This window comes from Antennarius striatus, chromosome 5, assembly GCF_040054535.1.
Source record: "Antennarius striatus isolate MH-2024 chromosome 5, ASM4005453v1, whole genome shotgun sequence".
In the NCBI taxonomy this organism is placed as follows: domain Eukaryota; kingdom Metazoa; phylum Chordata; class Actinopteri; order Lophiiformes; family Antennariidae; genus Antennarius; species Antennarius striatus.
Window position 1 is genome coordinate 5,422,933 of NC_090780.1, and position 16,357 is coordinate 5,439,289.

At 41.8% G+C, this 16,357-nt stretch overlaps 1 protein-coding gene across 3 annotated transcripts; it reads right to left on the reverse strand.

Annotated features, from left to right (window-relative positions):
• Window positions 1-3,686: 3,686 nt before the first annotated feature.
• On the reverse strand, window positions 3,687-15,388 carry sh2d5 (SH2 domain containing 5). 3 transcript variants are annotated; one of them, XM_068316443.1, is made up of 10 exons: window positions 15,230-15,388; window positions 14,930-14,985; window positions 14,778-14,858; window positions 14,615-14,689; window positions 14,358-14,504; window positions 10,557-10,718; window positions 10,242-10,425; window positions 5,432-5,537; window positions 5,192-5,351; window positions 3,687-4,472 (listed from the first exon to the last, which is right to left on the reverse strand). In XM_068316443.1, exons 1-10 carry the CDS (start codon window positions 15,267-15,269, stop codon window positions 4,269-4,271), a joined length of 1,215 nt encoding a protein of 404 aa, XP_068172544.1. In that variant the 5' UTR covers window positions 15,270-15,388; the 3' UTR covers window positions 3,687-4,268. The 3 variants fall into 3 exon arrangements, with proteins under 3 accessions (XP_068172544.1, XP_068172543.1, XP_068172545.1); XM_068316442.1 differs by having other exon boundaries at window positions 10,557-10,757; XM_068316444.1 differs by lacking the exon at window positions 15,230-15,388 and adding an exon at window positions 15,077-15,133 and having other exon boundaries at window positions 10,557-10,757.
• Window positions 15,389-16,357: the final 969 nt, after the last annotated feature.

Sequence of the window (16,357 nt, forward strand, 5' to 3'; positions counted from 1 at the left end):
TCTCATAAGTAGTCAGTATGCCTTTTTAAAGGATGACAATAAGTCACTGCTGTCTGGTGCCATGGTGTGTGCTGCACTGAACGTGGACAGCAGAAAGCAAAGTAGAGAGTTGTTTCAGGAGCTTAGAAAGAAAATTATAGACCAGAATGTTAAAGGTAAAGGCTATAAGACAATCTCTAAGCAGCTTGATGTCCCTGTGACAACAGCGGTACATATTCAAAAGTTTAAGATTCACGAGACTAGCTAACCTTCCTGGATGTGGCCGTAAGAGGAAAATTGACGATGAATTGAAGAGACTGGTATCAGTCTGAAAGGTGTCCAAAGAGCCCAGAACAGCCTCCAAAGAAATTAAAGATGAACTCCAAGGCCAAGGTATATCAGTGTCAGATTGCCCTATTCGTTGTTGTTTGAGCCAAAGTGGACTCCGTGCGAGACTACCAAAGAGGACACCACTGGTGAAAGCAAATCATAAAAAAGCGAGACTGGAATTTGCAAAAATGCATGTTGACAAGCCACAAAGCTTTTGGGAGACTGTTCTTTGGACAGATGAGACAAAACTGGAGCTTTTTGGTAAGGCATATCACAGACAAAATCAAGCATATGAAGAAACAAACATTGTCCCTACTGTGAAACATGGAGGAGGTTCGGTTATGTTCTGGGGCTGCTTTGCTACATTTGGCACGGGGTAGCCTGAATGTGCAAGGTACAGTGAAATCTCAAGACTAACAAGGCATTCTGGAGAGAAATGTGCTGCCTAGTGTCAGAAAACCTCGTCTCACTCGCAGATGATGAGTCTTCCATCAGGATAACGAACCCAAACACACAGGCAAAAACACCAAAGAATGGCTTAGAGAAAAGCATTGGACTATTCTGAAGTGGCCTTCTATGAGCCCAGATCTAAATCCTATTGAACATCTGTGGAAACAGCTGAAGCATGCCTTCTGGAGAGTTCACCCTTCAAACCTGAGACAATTGGAGGAGTATGCTCACGAGGAGTGGGCCAAAATACCTGTTGAGAGGTGCAGAGGTCTCATTGACAGCTATAGAACCCGTTTAAAGGGACAGTAAAGTTCAAATGAACCAGGTCTGTATTTGAAGTACATAAGTTAAAAAAAAAATTTCATTTGCAACGGGGACTTGGAAAAATGGAATTTATCGTAAGTTATGGAGCACACCATGACAGCAGAAGTGACAGAACCGTAGACCACGGAGTGAATCCATATCAATGCAGGTAAAGCTAGCGACAAGCTAAAGAGCTGACGTTTTCGTAATAATTTATCCAAATATCGCCAAAAATAATGTCGTCAGAAACTGAAGACAAGTTCCCAGTGAACACACATGGGGGTGTAGTTATTCCATATAATTACCACCCAATGTACAAGTAGGATGAGTTTGGACATGTAGTGACTCATCCCAGGTGTCTTCATCTGAATCACATTCTGACAGAGATGTCCAACTAGTTATAATGTTCCATTTTGGTTTACTGTGTGTATGGAGAAGTTAATCGTGCTACCGATGCTAACGCACTAGCCATTGAGCTAGCTGCCTTTCCTTACTGTTGGACTGTAGAATTAATAACAACTCTAGTTTATATTAATATATCTTGTATTTACGAATGTATAAGGATCAGGACCTGACATTCTGTTTTTGTATGGTTTATTTCAGTGTCAGATCTCAGCAAAATGACCTGTCACTTTTGATATTATTTACTTTTCGTGACTGCCATAATCGCGCGATAATCTGGTCATAAAAACAATTATATAACACCTCCAGTAGCTCCAAACATTAATTAATTATCCACTAAACATTGGGAATTCAGAATAAATACTATGGGTTGTCCGAAGATGATCTTACCTTCAAATCTCTTTGGAAATCACCTGAGGTAAAGGGCTCCTGACAGATCCTCGGATCTTTGGTCATATTGACCCGGTTTAGCTACCCAGAAGGTATTATAAAGAAGGATAGGTCCTTGTCTTTGTTTTTCTTGCTGTTGTGTTGACACAACCGTTCACCTCACAGGTAACCATGATATTTATCGAGTTAATTGTGTTGTTGATGTCATTGTATTCTATGGCTGCCAAGCTAAGTTTGTCGCCTATGATGTCCACATGACCACTGGAAGCGGAAGCTGCTGCGGCGCAGATTTTTAAGGTTTTCTTACCAAAGGGATGATGCTACACATAAAAAATTTATTTTGTCTTCTATTTTTCATAGTGAATAACATGTGGTACCTCTACTTACGAATATCTCTACATACGAAATTTTCTACTTATGAAACGTCTCAACAGGACAATATTGCCTCTAGTTATGAAAGCAATTTCGAGTTACGGAAGGTAAAAATACAGTATGGGCTGCTACTCACAGCTCCCAAAGCTTCCTGATCGCAACATTCTTATAGCTGCTCTGCCATTGGCTATTACCTAGCATCTTCGTGGCATCCCATTACTTAAGAGGGACCTCTGTGTAGCTAGATAGGTGTCTGTGCAGCGTCCTCGTCATTCGGCCTCGGCCCATGAGGTTTTCTGTTAGTTTCACGCATATATTAACTTTTTGAGTATTTGCTATGGACCCCAAAAAAGATGGAGAAAAGAGGAAAAGAAAAGAGGTTTTTTTTGTCCATACAAACAAAGAGATAATAGAAAAGCATGAAAAAGGGACGCGTTTGGTTGATCTCGCCAAAGAATATGGCCATAATGCATCTACAATCGCCACGTTATTAAAACAAAAGGAATAATAATGAGAAATAGTGGTTGGGGACCACTGATCTACGGGAGACAATGACACCCAAAGTATGTTCCAGATGTCCTACTTTGTAGTTTGGTTTTGACTGCGGTCATTGCAGAAAATCACTCTTCAGAGAGACAGGAGGTTGGGAATGGAAGCAGGGTTTTCCATGCTTTTTAGGCAATTTCAGGATTTTCTGCTTTGACTTTAATCCAGAACACTGGTGCAGTTTGGGGCACTTAATTTAGGGGTAATGAGTGGTAATCTCTCACGTGACTGAGACCTGTCAAGAGGCACAAACCCATACATTCGTCTGTGGGTCATTCCGAGCAGGAGTCACCTTTCAAAATAAAACATCTTTAGACTGATAATCAATAAAAAAGAGAACATTTCAAACGTTCTATGCTTCCCGGTACCTAATGGCCTGTGATGAGGTACTGGGCCATGACACTGTTGTTGGGGGCTGCTACTCTAACACACATCAAATGGGTTAAAAATGCACTCCGCCACCCTGGCAGACAAACATGACAGTCAATAGAAATACAAAATTCTGGCTGGTGCTTGACTTTTAACCATGATTAAACATCTAATTTCATAAGGGAGCAGTCACTCTGATTGGTAACAGAAAGTAACCCCATTCAACACAAGCCCAAAAAGATAGACACCCTTTCATGCTCACAATCATACCGATGGTCAGTTTGGAGCGACCAATTCACTTAATTTGCATGTTTTTAGTGGTGGGGGGAAGCCGGAGAACACAGAGAAGCATGCAGACGTGGGGAGAACATACAAACTCTGCACAGAAAGGCCCTTAGGTGAAATTTAACCAAGGCAACAGCTCTACCCACTGGGCGATTGTGCTGCCCTCCACCTCTATACTCCCTGCTGCAAAGGAGAAATTTTCTCTAGATCAAAGTCATGCAGCACTTTGGAAAAAAAAAAAGCAGACATTTTGTGGGGTTGAAAGCAGAAAGGTGTTTAATCTCAAACCAGTGCATAATATGAAGATTGTTTGATGGTCTAATATGTAAAAGATGGAACCAAGTGCCCAGATTTAGTACTCAATTGTAATACAACCAGATAACTATATCACTGACAATTTTAAAATAGTATTTCTCCTCATTCCTCCAGGTCAAACATTTACAAAAATTAACATGTAATCAAGATTAAAAAACAATGAAACAGTAAAATTTTATCAGAATATTTTGACCACACACACACAAAGTGCAATGACCAACTCCACACTCCTCAGTCTCGGGTTGTTCATTTCATGGCATAAAAACACTAAAGCCTCTCAGGCACAAACAACTTTCTGCAAAAAAAACAACATTACAGCAGTAGAGACAAAATATGACATCTTTGATAAATACCTTTGATGAAATAGCATATACTATACAAAAAAGTTCCTACACTGGTAATAGGTGCATTATTTTATGTGGTTTGTGACACCTCTCTACTACACCAAATGTGATTTAGAAGTAAGAGATACTCATGCTTTTTTTTTTATATCTGAAAGTGGCAATCTATGCTCTAGTATCCAAGGTTCACACATTTTCCTTTCTATTGGTACTTTTCATTTTGGCTTTGTTCAGGCTGTAGTCTTGCTTCATAGCTGGTTGTTTGATATTTTCCTCCCATTCATAGCAGTGATTTACTCGGGCGGAGCTCAACAGACATGGCAGCTCATTACCAATCTCTGTGTAGTGTTCAATCAGTTCTGCTATGGAGTTGAATTCAGTCTTGCATTTCTGCCACCAAGAAAAAAAAAATCAATCAACTTTCAACATAGTTATTAGCTTGAAAATATGTTAAAATGGTCATATACTGTAAGTGCTACTTTAAATGTATATTATGTTTCATTCCTGCATTACAATACATAACACATGGTCAAAAGTAGAGAAGAACTAACTAACATTAGCCTAAAGGCTAAACTGTTTTCCACTGCTCAATATAGGCAGTATAATCTTTCTCATCGATTAAAGTGTTGCTGTTGAGAAAGTACATATATACTGTATATTAATCAAGATTTTAACTCTTGAATACCAAATACATTTGAAAATTATTGAGGTGTGTCTGATTGTCTATGCGAAGACTTAGAGGTATAAGACTAGATTTGTAAATCTAGATCCATCATAAATCTGCAAAAAATTAGCATTCCATCACCCATGGACATTCACATCGGTTTTTCCATCAAACGTTGGTCGTTTTTAAAAGAAAGAGTAACTCCAATGATCTAACCCTAGCTATGCCTTTTGCTTTTATTGAGAGGCACCTTTTGTCAAAAACCACATGTGTGGATACCACAAGTCCAAATAGATGTGCCAGTTTGGCATTTAATTGGTGTCGGTCACATCTTGGCCACACTGTTAACCAGCTGATCTTGTGTATTAAGTTCTTGAAATCTCATATGAAAATGTGGCACATAAACAATGATAGCACAGACTGATGAACAAGGTATATTATTTACCTCCAGCAGGAATTTGCCTTTACGGGTGTGTTCTATGGTATGGGTGATCAGGCCAGTGGGGTAGCGAATAATCAGAGAGCTATTACTGGGTTTTTTAGGATGTGGATGCAGAATATATGCTCCAAGAATATCATCAGCAAGTAAGGAATAGCTGCTGTCACTGAAATAGAGAAAGACATGTCATCAGAAAACCATCAACACAAGTAAGGATCATGAGCTAAATGTGTGAGCCACACTCACATTGCAATGCCAGCCCAGCACCACACTGCTTGAGCCAATGCTTCTTCGGTTTCTGCTAAGCTCGGAGTGCGGGATCTTCTCACCAGTGCCTTGTCTGGATCCTTTCCTGTTACATGTGTATCAAGAAGTGAAATAATTTCTTTGGTTTTTTTTTAACATTACAAGAAGCCCAGAAGTGGACAAGCACTTTAGAGAACATCATTGTTTATTCCCACTCGATGTAGGACATGTGAAGGGGTAGTGAAAAAACTAATTTCAAAGTGTGAGGAAGCGAAAGACTAAGAAAATGTGTATACACTCTGACCCGTATGAGATAAGGCCAATCTAGTCTGTGAGCCAAAAAGTCAAGAGATTTGTAGAAGGTACAAAGATTTCTGAGCTGAAGTCACATCCTGCCTTTGCTGCTGTCCAGTGTTAGCTGGTGTTAGCAATCCACAAGCTGAAGCCGATCAATAAGGTGATATTTTTCCATTCGTATAACTTATTCTAAACTCTTATTTTTCTAACTACACTCTTCCAACTATGGCTTCTCCCGCTAACCTTTCCTCCGTCTCCTCCCCCATCTACTCTTGCTCCAACTGTCTTCTGTTCAGCTATACCTTGACCTCCATTAGCGAGTCAGGAATATGTCTGAAGTGTAGCTTTGGAGGCGAGGCCTGGTGAGGTCGAGGGGCGACTCCACTCTATCGAGCATAGGCATAGCCCTGCAAAATGCAGGCCCCAGACAGGTTTAGAGGGAGCGGAGCGCCCTAGTGGTGAGCCCTAGCGGAGCGCCCTAGCTTAGCGCCACAGCTAGCAGGTCTGGCTAGCGCCAGCCCTAGATGGTCCAAGCTGCCCCCACCCTCAGCCGCCCCCTAGCAGCCTGAGAAACAGCATGGTTGGATAACTGTGAGAGGAAAACGTAGACATAAGAAGCCTACTGGACACCACCAACCTCATACTTTGCAGGGGCGGTAGTGGCTCAGTGACAGAGTGGGCGGTAGAGCGTGAATTTCTTACAGTGTGACAAACACCCTGAAAAAAAATCTAGATGACATAGCTCCATTAAAAAGAAAAATTGAAAAACAGGGAAGGTCAGCCCCATGGTTTAACCCGTCATTGCTTAAGCAATGGTACCGCAGACTGGAGGGAATTGGGCGATCGACAAAAACTGACGTAACCTATTCAACCTGGAAAGACAGCTTTGCATCATATAAGAAGGCTTTCTGTAGAAGTGAAAATACTTACTAGTCTGCATTAATAGAGGAAATTAAAGACAACCCTCGGTTTCTTTTCAGCACTGTAGCCTGGTTGACTAAAAAGCACAAGTGTATCGAGCCTGCCATTCCTTTAAATCTTGAATGTGAGGATTTTCTTAGGTTTTTTCAAAGCAAAATTACAAATCTTAAAGATGAGATCTGTTAGGTACTGCCAAACACTAATCCGATAGCAGAGTAATCTACTAAATCTAGCAATATCCTGGAGTGCTTTCAGCAAATGGAACTCTCCTATTTATATTCCCTAATTTCCTCTGCTAAACCCACCACCTGTCTACTAGACAAAATTCCAACTACGCTCCTCAAAGAGATATTACCATTGATAAATAAACCGATACTATCCATAATTAATCAGTCATTAAAAATAAGTTATGTACCGCAATATTTTAATTGGTTGTGATCAAGCCCCTCCTTAAGAAACCAAACCGAGACGTTAGCCTCCTCTCAAACTACAGGCCGATCTCTAACCTACCATTCCTATCTAAGATCCTAGAGACCTTAGTGGCAAAACCGCGAAACGACTACCTGTTAGAGAACAATCTGTCAGAGGATTTTCAGTCAGGTTTTAGAATGAACTACAGTACGGAGACTGCACCGCTAAAAGCTACAAATTACCTTTTAAAAGTGTCAGATAAAGGTTTGTTATCTGTTCTAGTCTTATTAGACTTGAGTGCAGTTTCGATACTGTTGATCATTTTATTCTTCTAAGGAGATTGGAAGAGGAAGTGTGGATTAAAAACTCGGCACTAGACTGGTTTTTAAATTTCTCAGTAGGAAAATATTACCTCTACTTACGAAAGTAATTTCGACTTACATAATGTAAAAACACAGTATCGGCTGATACTCGAATAAAAACACAGTATTGGCTGATACTCAAATCTCCCACAGGTTCCTGAACGCAACATTCTCATATCTGCTCTGCCATTGGCTATTACCTATTACATATCTTCCTGGTATCCCATTTGCTAAGAGGGATGCCACCCCACCTCTGTGGGGAGCTAGAACGGTGCTTATGGAGTGTCTTCGACATTCGGCATTCGACCCGTGAGGTAGTCTGATAGTTTTGCGCAAATATAATAACTTTTTCAGTACGTATTCGCTATGGACCCAAAAAAAATGACGGAGAAAAGAGGAAAAGAAAAGACGAAGAAAAGAGTTTTTTTTGTCCGTACAAACAAAGCAAGAGATCATAGAAAAGCATGAGAAAGGGATGCGTTTGATTGATCCGCCAAAGAATATGGCCAGAAATCTACAATCGACACGTTATTAAAACAAAAGGACTTTTAAGGAGTTTAAGGCATGCGTGGGTAGTCGGAGAAGTTCAAAAGGAGGACTAGAATTCATTCTGTTGTTCGGCATCGTGAGATAGGAGCGCATGAACCAAAGAGGGCAAAAAACAATGGGGACAGCTGTTAAAAGGTAAATGACCGTCATTATTATTCTTTACTCTATTGTTTTTTACGTTATGCACAACTCTCGTTTATTGTGTCATAATCTAATCGTAAAATGTATTTTTTTACATGTTTTGATGCATTTTTATGTTTTATAAAACATTTATGTCTGAATTTTTGTGGGCTTGGAACGGATTAGAGCATTTGCATGGAAAACGCGTCTCTTCTTATGTAATTTTCTACTTACTTGATTTCTTTCGGAACCAATTAATCTCGTAAGTAGAGATACCACTGTATTACAATTCCTTATTATCGGGCTGTTCAAGCTCCCCCATTTGGACTCTTCAATTAGTTCAGTATGCAGCTGTCCGCTTACTGCCTTGAACTGGGTGGAGAGAGCACATCTCTCCTGTCCTACATCCTTACGTTGGTTCCCGATTAAATCTAGAATACAGTTCAAAATCCTTATGATCACATATAAAACTCTTCAATGTAAGCCTCCGTCTTACATTGAAGATGTCATTGAAGTGTATCAACCTCCCAGGGCCCTTCTATCCTTGGACACAGGATTTCTGGTAACATGTAGGTTCTTTATGAGTAGAACATGACGCAGCTTCAGCTATCTGGCCCCTTTACTCTGGAACAATCTCCTGGCCTTGGTCCGGGGGTCAGACACCCTTAGCTTATTTAAGAGTAGACTAAAAACTTTCCTCTTTGATAGAGCCTACATTTAGAAAGGACACAGATTCTACTAGATAAGCTGCTATAGGCCTAGGCTGCTGAAGGTATTTTTCTCCGTCTCTCCCATTAAAGGGAGATACTCTGGAGCTTCTATTACTTATCTTTATCTTTCTCTGCTTTTATAATTTACTACTAATGTTAAATCGCACTTTTTGTTTGCAAGATACTGCCGCTGTCTTTGTGCTTCTGTTCGACAGGTGGGAAACACGCACGGAAGACAGACTGCAGCTTGGCCTTGTCCCTGGCTGCAGCAAACCAAACTGTCATGGAGGATGTGAGTATTGATTGAATGGTGACAGTGAAGTTCACCAGCATCACAGGGAGGTGAAACTTCTTCAGCTGCCTCAAGAAATACATCTTCTGCTGATCCTTCTTGGTGAGGGAGCTGATGTTCTGCTCCCATTTGAGGTCCCGGGAGATGGTGGTGCCCAGGAAGCGGAAGGACTCTACAGGGGTGACTGGAGTGTCACAGATGATGATGGGGGGGTGGTGCAGGAGGGTCTTTCCTGAAGTCCACTATCATCCCCACTTCTTGGATGTCCTCACAACAGGTTTGCAGAGCTTTAATTTCTGCCTGTAGGCAGGAATCAGATGCACCAGCGCACCTGAGCGCTTTCCTCTTCTGCGGCATCTCACCTTGCTGCGAGCCTTCTTGGCCAGAATTGGCATTAAAACTGCAGTTGAGGCCAGGAAAGTCGGAAATAAATCCTCCGGAGTAGTAGCTCTGATGGCCATGAGAGCTTCACTGGAGTGGCAGCCACCAGGGTGGCAGAAAACCGAATTAAAGCTCAAAAGAAGAAAAACAAGGGCGCACGGAAACACCGAGGCAGCCATTCGCGGTACCACCAGTGATCGAAGAGGGACGGGATGCTGTGTAATTTATTGGCCAAAAAAAAAACAAAGGTGTCCTTCTATTTCCTTAATAGACGTAACACAAACATTTCCCTCTCTGCACATAACCTTAAATGAATATGATACCTAATCCAAAAGTGTTGTATGGATGATCTGAATCACTAATTGACCTCTGGCTATATGGATTTCTTTCTTATCATGGGTAAATAAAAAAAGAAGAAGACATAACTGCAGTAGATAACCCCTGTTTAACTAGTTGGAATCGTCCTCCACTGTCACCTGTTTATTTTGAGATTAGTGTCATAAAATGCGTGAAAACACAAAGCAACCTCTGGTCCAATGTTATACTTTTGAGAAGCCAATGTGAGCATCAATCCCCATAGCATTGTGCTGAACAACCCTCCTGACTCACTGACTATTATCCATCACCTTGTGAAGTGGTCCAGGTCAACAGAGCTACTTACTGACACCACAGGCAGTGTGTGACTGCCCATCACCAAACACTGAGGGATTTTCTTTACCTAATTAACTCTGTGACTCTTGAAAGCGCTCTGTGAATACTTGGCCCACCTTGCGACACCTTTAGTCTCTCCTGGACATTTCGTTGTTTGAGTGGTGTGAAAGTGAAGGATTTGTAGGCCCCAGACCGCAGCTCTTTAGCGCGAATGGCTTCCTTGCGCACCAAGGAGGGCGACGAGGTGGGAAAGACCTCATCTTGGCTGCTGGTCACATCATCGGACTTTATGGTCTTCGTCTATACACAGGGAAAAGGAGGTGGTTTGTCTTCTTCAACCTCATCCACCTTTTGGCAGACTCATTTAAAACCAATAATTCATGCATTACATACATTAAGTAATGTTATGCTGTAAGAGTGAAAGTCCAAACCTTAGATCCCAGCAGCAAGCCTTGGAAAGGAGCTCTTCTGAAGGACACCAGGGCGCTGACACTGAGAGGGAAGCCATGGTTGAGCAGGGAAGGGTTGTGACGAGGCATGGAACTAGCAGTGTTTTCCTGGACCTCCTCTGGGTGCTTCTCCAAGTAAGATAACTGGAAGCAGCGGCAAAGCAGCAGATTCAGGAACTGAGCCTGCATTATTCAACATGGACAGAAAAAAGAAACACTTACAGCGCCAGTAACAAATTTCGACAAACCTTGTCTAATCCAAAGACCATCACCATTTTTAGCTAACACTTTTAAGTTTCTACTATTTGCCAGTGTTGTGACACTGTATCTGGCAAGTCTCTGGAACAGTATACAGTAAATGCCTGTAATTGTCATTCAGTGGAGTTCTATGGAAATTGTATGAGATTAAACAATATAACTTAATTTCATTAAGAAGGGCTTATTTGGGGTAAAAAGAACTCCTTAGATTGAGGTCTGTCATTTGTTTAAGTGGTTAACCTAAGATGGCATCAGTGTGCCAGGCGAACCATCAGTTGCTCAAGCTGGTGTATTTCTGTTGTTTTTCCTATTTTATACATACACTGTTGGCGCTCTACTGGTGTATGATCGTCAGACCCTGCTAAAGCTGAGGATAGATGTTCTCAGATCCAGCTATTGCGGACAGAGAACTGAGCCCCACGTTCTTTCGGATATCCCCTGATACCTGCGCCACACTGTTGCGCCTCTCCCGACATGGATACGACGCTGTCGCCAAGCAGCTGCCTTGTGAGACTGAGGGCCAGGTTGGTGAGCCCTTATCGAGCTAAACACGGATCCAGACCTCGCCTGTGTCTCTCTCGACGTTTCCAGGACCCAGTTGCTCCCTGCCTGGTATCGGTGGTGGGCTCAGATGTGGTGTTCGGTCACCGTGGACCCTGCTCTTTTAACTCTCCATGGACGACTGGCCGAGGAGAAAGAATTGCAACTGTTTAACTGGATAACTTTAAGTGTAGATGGATATTGCCATCATCCTCCCCCACCAGCTTTGAGCTGAGTTTGTTTAAGGTGGGTCATCTTCACACAGTGCTGTGTGCTGTGGTCTATTGGCCTCCGAACCATAACAGCATCTTTCAACAGACTTCTCTTCTTTTCTGGCTGACATTATGCCAAAATATGACCGCATCCTGGTTGTTGGGGACCCTGAAAACCCTTTGGCACAATTTTTAAAAAACTTTTCAGACTTATTAAACTTATAATCTTGTGCTGTCTGTTCTGGGACCTACACATGAACGTGGTCACACGCTTGATCTGGTTTTATCTTATGGTTTGCCTGTTTTTAACATGGAGATCTGTGATGCACTTTTCTGAGATCACAAACCCGAGACAGTAATCCATGCCTTTGTGACCACTCGGCTGGATTATTGTAACAGACTTTATGTGGGGATTAGTGGGTCCTCCATTGCCCACAATGTCATCTGCAAACATCATTGTCCATGGAGATTCCTGTCTAACTTTGAATCTGCATGGACCATGATGTTTGCAGATGACATTGTTATCTGTAGTGAGAGCAGAGAACAGGTGGAGGAGAAGCTAGAGAGGTGAAGGTTTGTCTTGGAAAAGAGAGGAATGAAGGTTAGCCACCTTAAGACTGAGTACATGTGTGAGAGGGACCCAAGTGGAAGAGTGAGGTTAAAGGGAGAAGAGATCAAGAAGATGGAGGATTTTAAGTACTTTAATGTCAACAATCCAGAGCAATGGAGAGTGTGGAAGAAAGGTGAAGAAGTGTGTACAGGCAGGATGGAAGGGATGGAGAAAAGTTTCAGGTGTGATGTGTGATAGAAGAGTTTCAGCTAAAATGAAAGGAGAGGTGTACAAAACTGTGGTGAGACCAGCGATGTTGTTTGGTCTAGAGACAGTGTCACTGAGGAAAAGACAGGAGGCAGAGCTGGAGGTAGCAGAGATGAAGATGCTGAGGTTCTCTCTGGGAGTGACCAGGATGGATAGGATCAGGAATGAGTACATCAGAGGGACAGCACGTGAGAGGTTTTGGAGATGAAGTCAGAGAGGCCAGACTGAGATGGTTTGGACATGTCCAGAGGAGAGATAGTGAATATATTGGTAGAAGGATGCTGAGTTTTGAACTGCCAGGCAGGAGGCCTAGAGGAAGACCAAAGAGGAGGTTTATGGATGTAGTGAAAGAGAACATGAAGGCAGTTGGTGTGAGGGAAGAGGATGCAGAAGACATGGTTAGATGGAGGCAATTGATTCTCTGTGGCGGCCCCTGGAGGGCAAAGCTGAAAGGAAAAGAAGAAGAAGAAGGTTGTTTGATCAAGGTCTGTTTAAGAACTGGGGGGAAAAAAGGCTTCTGCATCTGCTGTGACAGCAGTAGTGGTGTTAACAAGAATTTCTGTCTTTCATTCTCAAGGTTATTAATAGTGACAGTAAAATCGCTTCCCACCAACAGACAAGTTATGTTGCCTTAACAGTCTCCTTTTAACACTGCATTTGTTAGCATTTTTTCCACAATAAATATAAATAGAATGGTTATGTTTTCTCATATATTTCTTGTTGTTGTAGGGTGGTACAGGTTATCCAAGTAGTCAGAAACAACTACAGGTATACAGGGCCTTTAAAAACCATATCATAGAAACATCTATTAAGAGACATGGGAGTAATGATCATCAACCAATTCAGTTGTGGTGATGTTCCACAGTCAAGTCAGTTTGGTTAATATAGTATTGCACAAATTCACAACCTAAGTTTATGAAGGTACACTACGAAGAGCAGGTCTAAGACAACACTTTAAAACCCACCAATCCACTGGAATCAAGTAAAGAAACCTAGAGGGGGTTTCTTTTTTCCTTTACAGCAGTGAAATATCAACAATTCTGCTGAGTATCCTGACCGTTAAGATTTCTTTGCCTAACGAATTTTATCTTAACATGTCTAGGTTTTGGTTGAAATTTGTATCTGAGAAATATGAATGATACTTTTCAATATCAATCCATCCATCTTCAGCTGCTTATTCGAAGCCGGGTCGTGTAGGCAACAGTCTCAGCAGGGATGCCCATACTTCCATGAGGCCTCCTACCGGTAGGTCATCCCCGGAGCACTTCCCATCCAGGAGGCATCCAGAACAGATGTCCGAGCCACCTCATCTGGCTCCACTCGATGTGAGCAAGCAGTGGCTAACTTCTCCCTGGTGACTGAGCTCCTCAACCTATCTCTAAGTGTGCATCAAGCCACTCTAGGGAGGAAACTCATTTCAGCCGATTGTATCCGGGATCGTGTCCTGAAGCTCATGACCATAGGTGAGAGTGGGAATGTAGATTGACCCATAAATTGAGGCTGAGCAGTGTTAGCCCCTTATAGTTTCAGCACACCCTCCAGACCCCCTTCACGAAGACCATGCAACCATATAAACATTTATTGTTGAATATTTTCAGAAAAACACCAAACCTCATAAAGTCATGACTAAAAACATTTAGACTAGGGCTGCAGGTTTGTCAGGGTCCAATGAAGGTGAATGAAAGTAATATGACAAGAACAGGGTTGTCCTATGTGAGAATCTGAGTACAGTAATAGCCCAAGAAATTATCTCCTTTTGATGTATTAGGACTATAACTATAATTCATAGCCAGGTTCCAGTTTTGCAGAAAACAGCATCAAGGAATTTTTTGCAAGAAAAAAAAAGAACAAGGAGTGTCATTTTTTTTCTTATATATATATAAGGCAGACTTATTTGTCTTGGTTGTAATACTATAATGGTAGAGGTCATTTCTGACCTCACAGGTCATTTCTTACCGCTCTGGCATGTCTAGCTTGAAATACGTGGCAGTACAGCTGGGCATCAACACTTCCTGGGTTGTGGGAGACGAAAGCAAACTGGGCTTCATCTGGCCTTGCAGTGCATAGAGAGACTCTATGTAGGGCATGAGCCATCAGGAGTGTCTGTGATCATACACAAGACCCAGCATCACTAGAATAAGTGAAATCATTGCAGCAGGTAAAATCAAGGTCAAACCATAATGACTCCATTACAGATAAACAACCATACTCACAGTCTCATCCTCATCATATATTTTCACTCCTTTGATGGAGAATTTAATGGATACAGGCCTCCTCTTCTTACATGACTAGAGATAAAATTGCTCTCAAATTAACATTTGTTGTCATTTGCTGTTTTTTTTAATACTGATCATTTTCAACACTCACATAACTTACTTTTAGAGACTTCAGCTGAATGTGCAATTGCTGTATCTGGTCATCCAAACAGCAGTCATACACAGGAAATGAGCCCACATACTTTACAGAAACAACACAAGCTTAGAAAAATGTTAAACAGCACTAATGTTATTTCACATTTCCAGATTTACCTCTGCAGAGCGTGTCACTGTACTATCTTCTCCGACATGTGCCTCACCCATGATGTCTGTGTGTAAAACCAGACAGCACAAACATCTTCAAACTACGACTACAGGCAAGAACTAAGATAAAGTTTACAAAGCTGCTAGAACACGTACAGGTGCACAAAAACAAGATGAACAATCAAGGGAAAACCTTCTCATTTCTCCGTGTAACAGACGACACAACAACAAACTTCTGTAGATCTGAAACATTTCTACTACTGAGAAGGACAACAGCACAATGGAGCTCCTCAACCTGAAACAAATTACATTTTTGAAACTTGCTCTTAGTCGAGGAGCATACGACCATCTCATTCTCCACCCAGCCGGTGTCTTCTTCACATTCCTTATTTTATACCAAGGTTCTTCTCACATTCCTCTGCTACTGCTCGGAGCAGGGCGAAGTCCAGGTGTGTTGCTTGCGTGGGGACGGGCTCGACTGAGAAGGGAGGAGTGGATACTAGCGGGGGAGGAGGAATGGAAGAAAGTGACGGTGTAGTAGAAGAACTCCACCTACAACGTGAGAGTCTGCACAAGACTAGGTAAAACAACCTCTGCTGCGGTCTTAAAACTTTTATCCACCTCCACACATTCTTATCCATTGCGCAATTCATCCTGCTGACGTTACACAGATTAGACAGAAGGTCCCTCATTTAAAACAACAACATAGTGATCTTGAATTCACAATCCCAGTGAAACACTGTGCAAAGCTGAAAGAATTAGACGGAAACGAGTTTGTTCACCCTTTTGTTGGAAATGATCAGTATTTCTCCTACGTTGAATGCACTGATTGCAAGTCGCCATACTTCAAAATAAACCTCATCGATGCAGTCATTTGAATCAAGTTTTTAATATACTTCTTACAATTATTTTGTTTACAGTGATATTGATTATCAATTTATGTCTGTTTATGTCTGCATTTTACATAAAACCCCTGTGGTGATTTATTGTCAGACTATAGCCCTCCTGGCGGCATTAATGATTAAGGCCAGTTCGTGAAAATATTTTCTTAGATGAAACCAGTTTGTGGCGCAAAAGAGGTTGGGGACCCCTGACCTACAAGATCCTATTATATTGTATTTTTTGCAATTAATCCAAAAACCCGCTTTAAACTTAATGGGTCTAAAAAATGCCATTGTCGAGTGTCAGTGCTGTAATCTGGAATCTAGTGACGGTCCATTCTATTAGTCTGTGGAAGCACACGGAGAAACTGGCATAAAGGTGAATTAAAGACCCTCAAAGTTGAACTTCCAGCCTTTTCTGAAATTTCAAGAGCAGTCACTGCTAGACAAAGGTGTCTGGTGTGCTGCAATTGAATTGAAAATGTGGTTGATACTTGAAACAACAGGTAACTGTGTGTGTGTGTGTGTGTGTGTGGGGGGGGGCAGTTTAGGGTTG

Excerpts from the sequence above, each read along its gene's own strand:
- sh2d5 (XM_068316442.1), bottom strand. The coding sequence starts at position 15,269 with ATGGTCGTATGCTCCTCGACTAAGAGCAAGTTTCAAAAAT. Across the intron at positions 14,505-14,614 it reads TATATGATGAGGATGAGACT|ACACTCCTGATGGCTCATGC; the intron begins GTGAGTATGGTT and ends GTATGATCACAG. Across the intron at positions 10,758-14,357 it reads AAGCTAGACATGCCAGAGCG|GCTCAGTTCCTGAATCTGCT; the intron begins GTAAGAAATGAC and ends TGAATAATGCAG.